This window comes from Belonocnema kinseyi, chromosome 5, assembly GCF_010883055.1.
Source record: "Belonocnema kinseyi isolate 2016_QV_RU_SX_M_011 chromosome 5, B_treatae_v1, whole genome shotgun sequence".
Taxonomy (NCBI): Eukaryota; Metazoa; Arthropoda; class Insecta; order Hymenoptera; family Cynipidae; genus Belonocnema; species Belonocnema kinseyi.
The window spans coordinates 103,763,137-103,775,126 of record NC_046661.1 but is presented as its reverse complement, the minus strand read 5'-3'; the positions used below and the strand labels follow the sequence as shown (position 1 = coordinate 103,775,126).

Sequence of the window (11,990 nt, the reverse complement as noted above, 5' to 3'; positions counted from 1 at the left end):
AATCAAATTTTACATCCATATATATCTTTTGAAAATTAAAATTCGAAAATTTTTTCTAAAGCCTCCAGGGGACTTCGTTTTCGCACGAAAAAATTTTATGTTGCCATTTTGTTTCTATTTGATCGAAATTATTAATTTGTTTTTAAATTTAAGTTCAAATCATACGCTTCAATAAAACAAATATTTCTATAGCATAGAAGGAAATTTAAGATTTTGTAGAAGAGGTTGAAAATAGGGTATATTTTAAGATGCAACAATTGAGTAAACCATTTTTTTCAGGATAAAATTAATGTATTTTATATTAAGATGTACATAAAATGAAACTCACACCGCACTTTAATGAAAATAAATTTTAAAAATTAAATTAGTCAATATTTACGGTACATTCAATGCTGTGCTCAATTTTGTGTTTATCGCAGATACGGCGTTAGTAATTGTTACACCTCATGATGCAAAGTTTTCTGCTTCAAACTTCGCTGTGGAAGTGGTTGATCGGACATTCTGTAATAATAATTAACATTTTTCTTTCATTATTTTATGTTTTATACAAAGAAAATAGTACCACAAATTTGGTTCAAAAATGTGTGAAAATCATAAAATATTTCATTAGTGTATATTAAAAACAATAAAATATGTTATAATACTTCCATTTATTATAACTCCGCTTATTACATTGGAAAAAGAAAAAAACTTAAAATTTCACAGGCATCGACTTCATATACGCCGCTACCACACCAGTGCAAATTTGCACTCAAAGCAAGTTTCGACCTTCTTGTCTGAAAATTTACAAAGTGAATGATATCAAATTTGATGTAGCGAGTGGCCTAGAGTACTAGCATATTTTTCGTAATGGGGAGAGACTCTTGGTCTACTCAGATATTTACAGAAGTAATAAATTTCACGAGTTGCGAATTCGCACTAGTGTGTTCATTGAGGGTTAATTATGTGTATATTAAATTTCGATACGTTTCTTCAAACAGTGTTGATTTACCGTGAATTGCTTGAAATTTTTTGAAACTCTTTAAAAATTCGGTGGCATTCAAAATCAGACCTTCAGAATCTACATTGAACTATTTAGGATTGTTTGGGATTTACTAAGAATTTTAACAAATTTACTGCGAATTCTTGGAAATCACAAATAAAATGGTAGAAGTCACTATAAATTTATTGGAATTCACAATGAAATTTCCGAAATGCACAACTAATTTTTATAATTCCTTTAGTTATATTTCACTATGATCGCATTTTCAAAAACTCTGGATTTCCGTAAGTTTCGGAAATTTTAAATCATTTTCAAATTTCAAAAGATTTAGAAATTTGAAAAAATGCTTGAATTTTAGATCTTTAAAAAATTTTTAAATTAAAAAAGTCTCCATCATTTTCAAAACTTACGAAAAATTGTCTTAATTCATACTAAAATAAAAACACAGTTTTCAATATTTCTCCAATTGAGCAGAAAATAAAAAACATCTAAGAGCATGCATTTGCCATTAAAAATATCATATGCACCAAAGGGGGGGGGGGATTTTTGTGGCTCGTGTATTTTTCTATTACTTTTAAAAAAAGTTCCGCTTCTCCCTCTTTGGTGCATAACCTAATGTTTTATTTTCTTAATTTCTTAATTAATATATTATTGCTTAACTGATCGTCCCTTTACTTTAAAGAAATGAAGTTAAATTTTGTTTCTTAGTCAGTAAAAAGCTTTTTATTAAACTGATTACGCAAGATTTCACTTCTGTTATTGATTATAATTTCTCGCTCTTTATGAACTTGATTATTGTAGATTTTTTTTCCTATATATTATTACGTGCATTGCTCTTTTCTTCATTTTATTTAATACTATGAATTAGGTGATTGCTTTTTGGAAGGAATAAAAAATAATTAATAACTTAAATTTAATAAGTAACCATTATGCATTATTTTTTATTATTTAATTTCATTTCAACATTAATATCAAAATTAAAAAGCAAATTTAATTTAAATTCTTCAGACTTCTTGGAATTTACCATAAATTATTTTAATTCATTGATATGTTTAGGATTCATGTTCAAGTTTTTTTAATTGTTTGAAATCTTTAAAAATTTACTAGCAATTCTACGGAATACAGTATAAATTCTTTAAATTCAAAATTTAGTCTTAGAAATTCTCCTTAAATTCTAAAGAATTCACTATGCATTCTAAAGAATTTACTGTGAGTTCTTTAAAATCACAAATAAAACTTTAGAAGTCACCAAGAATTCGTTGAAATTCACAATAAACACTTTGGCATTCACCACAAATTTTTTTGCAATTCTTTGGAATTTATAATAAATTTTTTGGTACTATTCGGAATTAATCTTAATATATTGAATTATTCAAAATTCACCTTAAATTTTTTTAATTTCCTCGAATGTTTTTTTATTTACTTTTAAGTTTTCAGAATTATTTTGACTCCGCTAGTAATTCTCACAAATTTATAATTAAATTTTCGACTTTGACCACAAATTTATTCAGATTCTTTTTAATTTATCATTAATTCTTTGGAATTTACTAGAAGTTCTTAGAGATTGACCACAATTTATTAGAATTTACGATTAAATATTTTTTAAACTCAGATAGAACTTCATAAGTCAACAAAATACGTCATTCATTGGAATTCGCCATAAATTTATTGATATCTTTCAGGAATGCATTTTAATTCGTCATGAATTCTTTGGAGTTCTCCGGAAATAATCCCAAAATATTTATAATTCTTTTCGATTCTCTAAAGTATTAAGAAATCACTTTGAATTGAGCTGATTAATAGATTTCTTTAAGATTCATCTTTAATTTGTTAAACTTCCCTTCAAATTTGTGCCAAAAATTCTTCGAAAGTAATCTTAAAATCTTTATAATTTCTCTTAAATCTTTAAAGTCTTTGGAAATTCACTACGAATTCAAAAGAATTTACTGTGAATTCTTGGAAATCACAAGTGAAATCTAAAAAGTCGATATGAATTCTTTGGAATTAACTTTTTCAGAATTAACTTTATATTATTTGAAATTATTGATAATTATAACTTACCTTTAACAAGAATTTTTCGGGATGTGCGAATCAACATATAAAATGATGCATTTGTTTATAACAAATATTACATGCACTAAGGGAGAGGGAGATTTTTTACGACTCGTGTTTTTTCATTACTCACAGAAAAAGTCCGGCAAAATATACTACTTTATTTTCTTTATTTCTTTATTGGTATATTATTATTTGGTTAATCGTGCCTCTACTTTGAATAAATTCAGTTAAAATATATTTCCTAGTCAATAAAAATCTTGTTTTTAAAGAGGTGCCGCAAATTTTTTATTCCTTTTCATACCACGCGCATCGAAAGTTCGACTTTCACTGCCTCTACAGTAAATAATATACATGTATATATAATATAAAACAGTACCGTATATAACCTCGTAGTTTCCATTTTTTTATGATTTTTTTAAAAAAGATCTTCTTCGCTTTGCTGGTAATCGAAAAATAGAACTTGCGATTTCGGGTCGGGTGTTTTCCCTTAAGCTACTAGAGAGCTCGAAGAATCCTCTTCCGGAAAGAAGACCTTTTTTAGAAATTAAAAAAATAATTTAAAAACTTTAAATTCGTAGCACCATCTAGTTTGAAATGACTTAAAGAATTTCTGTTATTCTCTGATGACAATACAGATTCCTTGCAAAATTTGAGTACGTAACACCTGGAAAAATAATGTGTGTATTTCTGAAAAAGACTCTTTTTTCGATCTCTCAACTAGCTTAAGGGAAAAGTACCAAACTGCAAATCGGAAAGTCTGTGGTTCGATTCCCAGCGGAGCGAAGGAGAACATCTTTTTCAGATAACATTTAATTTCAATAATTTTCATGTATAGCTCCATCTAGTCTGAAAAGACGTTAAGAATGTATGCTATTCTCTGAAGATAATACAGATTCCATGAGAAAGTTGAATACGTAACTCCTGGCAAAATAATGCGTGTATTTCTGAAAAAGGATTCTTCTTTCGATCTCTCCAGTAGTTTAAGGGAAAAGTACCCAACCGGCAATCGGGAGGTCTGTGGTTCGATTCCTAGCGGAGCGAAGGAGAATATCTTTTTCAGGTAACATTTAATTTCAATAGCTTTTAATTCATAGCTCCATCTAGTCTGAAAAGAACTGACAAATTTCTGTTATCCACTGATGATAATACAGATTCTTTGAAAAAAGTAGTTTTCATTATTCTTACTTATCATGCAGGTCCAGTGTTATCGTTTCCTCAGAATCGAGTCTCATTTTTTGCCTCACTGTCACTCAAAAGGGAGCGCAAGCCGAATTTGCGGTGCGCTTATTGTAAAAAAATATCTTTACTGTAGTTTATATTTCCTATTAAATTTCCCTTACATTCATTATCATTGTAAAAAAGGAGAATGCTTTCTGGATACACTGCAAATAGTTCTTTTAATTAACAAATTACTATTATTTATTTTTTAACTATTTAATTTCATTTATACAATAAGGTTAAAATTAAGAAGTGAGGTTATTACCAATTTTCATCATTTTCTTACCACGCTAAAAGTTAACAGCGAGAGTGTGAAAATTCCACCTGCTTCAAGACAGCATGGACGAGCACTTCTAATCATTATCACTATAAAATCTCTTCGGATTTTTAATGGCATTAGGTACCACTGCGAATTATAACTGAAATCAAGAACTTTTTATAAAAATGATCGTAGATTTGGACATTTTCTAAAACTTTTTAAGAACTTTAATGAAAATTTAAAGTAAACACTCGAATTGAGAAATGTCTTACAGCGCGCTAACAATGTTTTCACTGGCGTCCATTATTTTTTGACCTGGCAGGCAGATATAAAAAATGTAAACTATTTGGCCCAAAACGTACGAGAAGAATTTCATAAATTCATCTGGTGCGTCTAATTTTATAATGGTCTAGAAAAAAGGAAAAAGGTTTAATTATTTCAAGAATAGGTAGTTTGTTGTGGCTCGTCATCCGGTAGAAAAAATAAAGTATCATTTTGTAAATTTAATATTTCGGAAAATCTAAGGGCTAGAAATATACAATGCTTTTTTGGTAGTTTAAGTTTCCATTTTAGCCAATAATATTAAATTTGAAGTAAAAAAGAATAGTTTTTCTTTATTTTTTTTACCAAAAAATGTGATACCTCATGAAGTGTTTATAAGTCGTGAATTTTTAAACAATTTTAACAGATTCTAAAGTGTTTTCCTTGAACAATACTATCAAGAGATTTCAAGTTAAACATATCTACAGTAGAAAAAAAATTAACTTAAGTGGACGAAATATTTGTTTCCTGTCAAAAAAAAATTAATATGTAGCTACACATTTACGTTTATTTCTTTTTCCTTATTCTTCTTTACTACTGAAAGTTATAACTAAATAAGAATTTATCATAATAGTCTAGCTCGCGGGAAAATTTCGTAAATTTTCTTATACTGATTTTATTTCAAAACTCTGATGTTTCGAATAATTTAATTATTTTCACGTCGCACTGTAATAAGTTGTTAAAAAAATATATAATTTATTTATCTCTAGAGAATCTCTGTTATTTTTATATTTTTCACTTTATATTTGTCAAATTCGAATTTATCTTAATGATTTTTAATATAGAGAAAAATTAATTACCACGTATCCAGTTATGCTTAGTAAAATCATACTGAGTCCAACTTGACAAAATACAGATGCTGAGAAAGCCGCGCCAAGCTTTTTCGCATATCTTTTGCAATAAATGAAATTAAAAATATTTTATCTATTGGCACTAACGTATTATACCACCACAGCAAGGGGAAAAAAGTTTCTGTAGACAAATTTTTTTGAATTTTAAAAAGATTTGTGTACTTCGATTCTTAATAAGAAGGTTAATTATTTTTTTATTTAACACAAAAATTTGACATTCTTTCTCGCATTGTTTTATCTATAAATAATTTTCAGTCGGTGAAAATAATTTTGATACAAACTAAGAATTATTGTTCTTTTGACGACTATTTACTATCATAAATTGCAAATTCACAAGAATTATTAATTATTTCAATATTTTTAATAAAAAAATTCAGATTTTCGTCGTCCGTCTATTGTACTTTTATCACGAGACTCGAGACGGGATTCGAGAAGAAATTCGACATTTGAGATTCAAGACTAGATTTGAGACGAGATTCGAGACGACATTTAGGCCTTAATGAGATTAAATGAGGATAAATTTGAAAGAGTTATCAATGATCTAAACAATTTTTATGAACAAAATCAGAGTTTGTCTATTTTTAAACAAGTACGCTCAATTTTTTAAGGAATCGATTCATAATTTTTTTCCGATTACTCTTTGCTACAATACTTTTCAAATTGGCAACAATTATTTTTTAAACAATTTTTATACAGAAGAAAAGCATCATAGCAAATAGTTATAGGGCAGATATTTTTATTCGATTCCCTAAATAAAAATTGTGTGTGTTGGTTAAAGAATAGACAAACTCCAAATTTTATTATAAATATTTGTTATGTAATTAACAATTGTTGAAAATACATTATTAGTTAATTACTTGGAAAAATTATTATATTCGAGATAAAATAGCCAAAATTTTATTTTGTTTGTAAAAATTGTTTAAATAATAGATAATTTTTGTAAATTTTTAATGTATCTTAACAAAGAGTCATCGAAAAGATGCCCCTAGTTTATTGTGTAAAATATTTAGTCATTCCTGGTCGAATATCCAAATTGTGAATTAGTTTCTAAAAATAATTTTAAAAAATTCTAAATAGCATCTATTTTTAATTAACCATGGTGAAACATTAAATCACGTATTTTATACCAAAACTTTTAATTCCGATTAGCTAAACAGTGAGAATCCCGGAAAATAACTTTTGCTCATTAATTTTTTTATACCATAATTTTTTAAATATTTTAAATCGCCGACTGAAAATTATTTTTCGATATTTTTCACAGATATTAGACCCTCTAAAAAATGTTAAAATCTGTTTAAAAAATGATACTCCTAAAAAGTTAAAAAAAATGTTACTTTGTTGCGCAATAAACAATTAAACAAATCTTTTGTAAAAAACCTAAACATACAAATCTGACGGCAATTTAGAAGGATATTATTATTTTAAATATGTCTAAATCGAATAAATCGTGTAAGCTGACAATTGATTTGTCTACATAAACTTTTTTTGCCCAACTTTGACCAACGGAAATTATCTGCACGATTATTTTTTGAGCTGTTACTGAAACACCTAAATTTTTTAAATATCAACCGGAATTTTTTTTCTTGTATTAGCACTAAAGTTGATAAAGTTTTGAATCTAATGATCCTTAGTTGAAGACAAACCGCCATTTAAATAAAAAAATTGAAAAAAAAATTGAGCTCGGCTTGGTTCACAGTCAAAAGTAAAAAAATAGTCTGAAGTAATTTTGTGGATCTTTTTGAGATAAATAATAATTACTCTTTTTAACATTTGTTTTCCATCTCGCATAGAAATTTTGTTTTCAAAATATTTTTCGTATCTCGTATAGTTTTTCTGGAAAATGTGCTAAAGCTCAATCCAATTCAATCAGTCTTTTGAAATTTATCGTGATATACAGACACGCAAACAGACAGACAGAAATATTAACAGGCACACAGAAATGCAGACCATTATCTGCCATTATGAGATCAAAATTTTCGTATTGTTATTCTGAAAATATAAACACTTAGTTAGAGCTCAAAAAATAGACGTGTAGATTATTTCAGCCTTGATTATTTATTATTTTAATTATTATTGCAAAAATATTAACAGTTTACACTGTATAGCATAGTTAAATTTTTTTTACTTAGTTGTGAAATACTTACTCGATATTTTTTTGGTGTAAGAGTAGACATCCCGAAACTTCTTTTGTGAGCTTTTCATCATCTTGAAGAGAACAGTCTTCTGACAATTCAGAATGATTAATTTTGTCCTTGAAGAGATTCTCGATTCGATACCTGCAGATTTATAAATTATTATGGATATAAAATGGGACAGTCCACGACTCGTCTACGCTTCTCATATTTTACATGCGACTCTCGGTTTAAGAACTCGCGGTTTAGGGATTCCTATGACTGATGGCTAACCCAGTTTCTCAGCGCGCAGAGCGTGAGACTGTTGCAACTCTTTTCTCGGAAGGCGCACAGTGCGTGATAACCCAGTAGAGTATATTGCGCAATATTATGCACTGTGCGTAAGAGCTCAGTAGAGTATATTGCGCAATACTATGAATTTCAGTAGTAGAAAAGTTGTCTTTTGAAATGCAGAAACTAAAAATCAAGCCCTAGAAAGCGCCTTAATAAATGAAATCAAATAATTATTTTTAATTTCATTTTATAAGTCTCTCTCTCTCTCTTTCTAAAACCGACATCAAGACGTGTCGTGGATCGCCCTTAAAAAAACATGTAGCAAGTAGTATTTTATCATATAATAGGTTTTTTTACCCAAGAATTGCGAACATTCCACAAATATGTTCAGTGTATACTACATACATTGCATCCATAGTTAAAAATGTTGTCATATTTAATACAACCGTTATCTGTTCATGAAAGTTTATATGATAGTAATATTTATCTTCATCAATAAAATAGTTTGATTTATAAGTCCTTTTTCTTGGCCTTGACACATTTAAAGGTTTAATAATATTAAGCATTTGTGGTATGTAAGTAGTAACTAAATATACGCTCACTACGAAGTAAATGTAAGCTATAAAATAATAAAGTTTTATTTTTTAATTTTGTAATTATAAATTGGGGTGCCTCAAGAAATTCTTTTTAAAGATTTTCTAAAACCTTGAATAGGAAATTCTTTTTTTTTTGTGAAAAAATTATCACTTATTGTTGCCAGATTTTTAAGAAAATATTTGGAGGTCGCTATAGAGGTTTTTATATCAAAAAATCTCAGCTTTTAAAGTTTTTAAATTTTAATTTCTACAGTTTTTTTGTTTTTCATAAAAAAATTTATTACGGTAAGTATTTACACTAAATTTGCAGCTAAATAGTTAGATTTTGTACCAAAAAGATGAGTTTTGAACAAAAAATATAATATTTGATATATCAACATAATAATAAATCAACGTACAATTCAACTAGAAAAGACTAATTTTCAATAAAATAGTTATATTTTCAATCGAAAAAGATTTTTCAATTGAAAGACATTTCATTTTTTAACGTCATTTGTTTTTATGGTCACATAAAGATAATCGTCTTAGAACTCTGGGGAAGATTCAAAAAGATTTTTGAAGATTTCACAGATGTCGAAAAAGTATCTAAATAATTTGTAAGAAGGTTCTTTCATTTTACAGGATTTTAAAAAATTTTCAGATGTATTTAAATTATTTGAAAATATATATAACACTCGTAGAAATTCTGAAGTAATTTAAAAATATGGTATAACTTTTTAAAAATATTTTAAATCTTAAAACTATTTTTAATAGATTAAAAACTTCTGAAATTCCTAGATAGACTGAATCGAATAATTCCTAAAATTGTGGAAAATCTTCGAAAATAAAAAAATTGTGCCTATTTTTCCATTTGAATATAAAAATTGTAGCGCATTAATTTTTAGTTTATAAAATATATATGTTTAATTATAGGACAAGTGTTTCTTGGAAAATAATGTTCTTTATTGTTATTATCACGGCATGTTGAAAATTGAAGAGATGAAAATTTAAAAAGCCGAATTTTTTGTATGATAACATTTATAGCGACCTCTAAATAACAAGTTTAAATGTAAAAAAGCTGTTTATTTTATCACACAATAAAAAAGAAATTTCCTATTCTTATTTTATCGTTAAATAAAATCAGTTATGTCACAGGCGTACGAATCAGAGATGTCAAAAATATAAGACTTGCTTCTTACCAACATACATCAATGATAATTTTTGTCCTCTGACAGCAAATTTTTTTAAGATATTAACTTCTGGTCCAGATACTATTGACCAGTCTGTTTTTATTTCACCCAAAAGGTATTTCATCTACCAACAAAAATTTTCTCCAAATAAATAAAAAAAATAATGTTAAAAAATTAAACAAGGTTTAAAAAATACTGTACCTCTTTCATAAGAAGAACAGAATTTATTAATTTTGAATAGCACGTTGTAGACATAATAATAGCTGTTAAAATATTAATTGAGTCATCGAAATTATTTGAATTTGCAATACCGCTAATCTGCGAATGACGAAATTTTTGAATGAAAATATAAGCTTAATTATTCCGAAAGAAATTGAAATATGTAAAAAAATTCAAGTTTTTAGCGTAATATCCACAGAATAAACATTTAAAAAATAATTTTTGGTTACCAATGTAATAAAGAAAGTGATATGCATGAACGAAATAAAACTAGAAATAATAATCCTTTGATATGTGGGTTGATAAGGCCATTGTCCAATACAGCACATCAATACTTTAGTGAGTCTAAAATAACTTTGATCAAAGAAGTCCATCGCTCGATGGATTTGGTCTAACTGAGGCTCGCATTTAGTAGAATATCAAGAAAATTATCACACGTATACCTTGGGAAAATATTAATGAGAATCTTTCTCTAAACGGCATCTAAGTTATGGATTTACCACTCCACGCGAACCCCTTTCGACGAACACTAATATCTCATAATTGCGCTATTATGCCAGACGATTTTTTTTTTCGCTTCAATTTCCTGGAGACAGTTTAAAATATTAATGATTCTATGACGTTCTCAGAATCATATTGTTTGCACGTGTAGGTGAGAATTTTTTTCTGTAGAATGACAAGAGAAGTCTCGAAGGGTTCACATTGATTAGTGGATATTTAAATACCTCCTCATATGATGCAACTGCAATAACTTTTTATTTATTAAATCTAATAAGTTCAGGTATTATTAATATATTATTTCTATCAATGTTAATTGAGCAGGCCATACTTATTAAAGTAGGTAAGTTTGGTACAGAAACAATAAAAAAAATTTACAAATCTTTGCTTTCCAGTGATGATAATTTTTTTATTTTTACAGAATGTATCTCACACGTTTTAATTGATGGGGATACTTAAGAAACAGTGCCTTGAATAGTAAAATTGGTGATATGATCAAAGGAATTATGGATATCGGGGCTACTTCTTTCCAGTATAAATCAGATATAATTGATGTTTGGGAATATAATGTTCAATCTTACTTCACTAGGTAAAACTAAATTTTCAAATTAAATTGATATCATATATTATCGTGTTTTAGTTTTGGAAATAATTTAGAATCTTACAAATAAAATCCAGAATTATCTCAACACAATGGCAAAAAAATGGTGGTTTGACACTACCATCGATAAAAGAACTTATAATTTTCAAAGATGCACAAATGGTACAGTTTTTTCTCTTGACGCCGTGTCCACGTCTTATAATATTGATCCTAACTTAGTTTATATTTTCATAAACAAAAAGTAGAATTTAATTCAACTACACACTAAATTATCGTTTGCACAATTCGATGAAGTTATTAGATTTTGTCTAAGCAATGCATATCCCCAGTTTGATTATAATATTTACGAAAAAAAATATGGAACCCCGATGGGATCCCCTATATCATCAGTGGTGTCAGAACTTGTTTTACAAAATTAAAAAGAGGATATTATCAAAAATAAATCTTTAAAAATTCTTTTTTATTATCGCTACGTAGATGACACTCTCATTTGTCTACATGAGGATGGCTTGTTTAAAATCTTAGAAGATTTCAATCAAAAAGGTGGATTTTTGCAATTCAATTTAGAACATTGTGTTTATAAAAGAAATAAGTTTTTAGACATAAGTCTAATTTATAAGACCTTACTTAATAACGATTGCCCTTACTAATTTATCAAAAATAACATTGAAAATAGACTTAAATTCATAGAAAACAAAAATCCACAAAAATTAATGCAAAAGGAAGAACAATAGGTTTTCTTAGAGTTATTGTGTTACCATATGACAAAGATTTCCATTTGTGTATATTCAGAATCTGTAATAAATTTAATATCAC

General features: G+C 27.5%; 1 protein-coding gene across 6 annotated transcripts; it reads right to left on the bottom strand.

Moving 5' to 3' along the window:
* Positions 1-341: 341 nt before the first annotated feature.
* LOC117172857 (odorant receptor 67a-like) lies at positions 342-10,454 on the bottom strand. Of its 6 annotated transcripts, none has more exons than XR_004467068.1 (10): positions 10,306-10,454; positions 10,058-10,174; positions 9,866-9,980; positions 8,449-8,710; positions 7,831-7,962; positions 5,636-5,726; positions 4,787-4,923; positions 4,542-4,674; positions 4,223-4,431; positions 342-501 (listed from the first exon to the last, which is right to left on the bottom strand). XR_004467068.1 is itself a non-coding variant. In XM_033361118.1 (9 exons), the coding sequence occupies exons 1-9, from the start codon at positions 10,447-10,449 to the stop codon at positions 445-447; spliced, it is 1,188 nt and encodes a 395-aa protein (XP_033217009.1). In that variant the 5' UTR covers positions 10,450-10,454; the 3' UTR covers positions 342-444. The 6 variants fall into 6 exon arrangements, 3 of the variants coding, with proteins under 3 accessions (XP_033217009.1, XP_033217010.1, XP_033217011.1); XR_004467067.1 differs by lacking the exon at positions 342-501 and adding an exon at positions 3,140-4,152; XR_004467069.1 differs by lacking the exon at positions 342-501 and adding an exon at positions 3,140-4,152 and having other exon boundaries at positions 4,223-4,419.
* Positions 10,455-11,990: the final 1,536 nt, after the last annotated feature.

What these genes read in the sequence shown, in the direction of transcription:
- LOC117172857 (XM_033361118.1), bottom strand. Translation starts at nt 10,449, where the DNA reads ATGGACTTCTTTGATCAAAGTTATTTTAGACTCACTAAAGTATTGATG. An exon ending in TCACTTTCTTTATTACATTG is followed by an intron (nt 10,175 to 10,305) that starts GTAACCAAAAAT and finishes CGTCATTCGCAG; the next exon opens with ATTAGCGGTATTGCAAATTC. An exon ending in TAAGCATAACTGGATACGTG is followed by an intron (nt 4,924 to 5,635) that starts GTAATTAATTTT and finishes CCTTTTTTCTAG; the next exon opens with ACCATTATAAAATTAGACGC.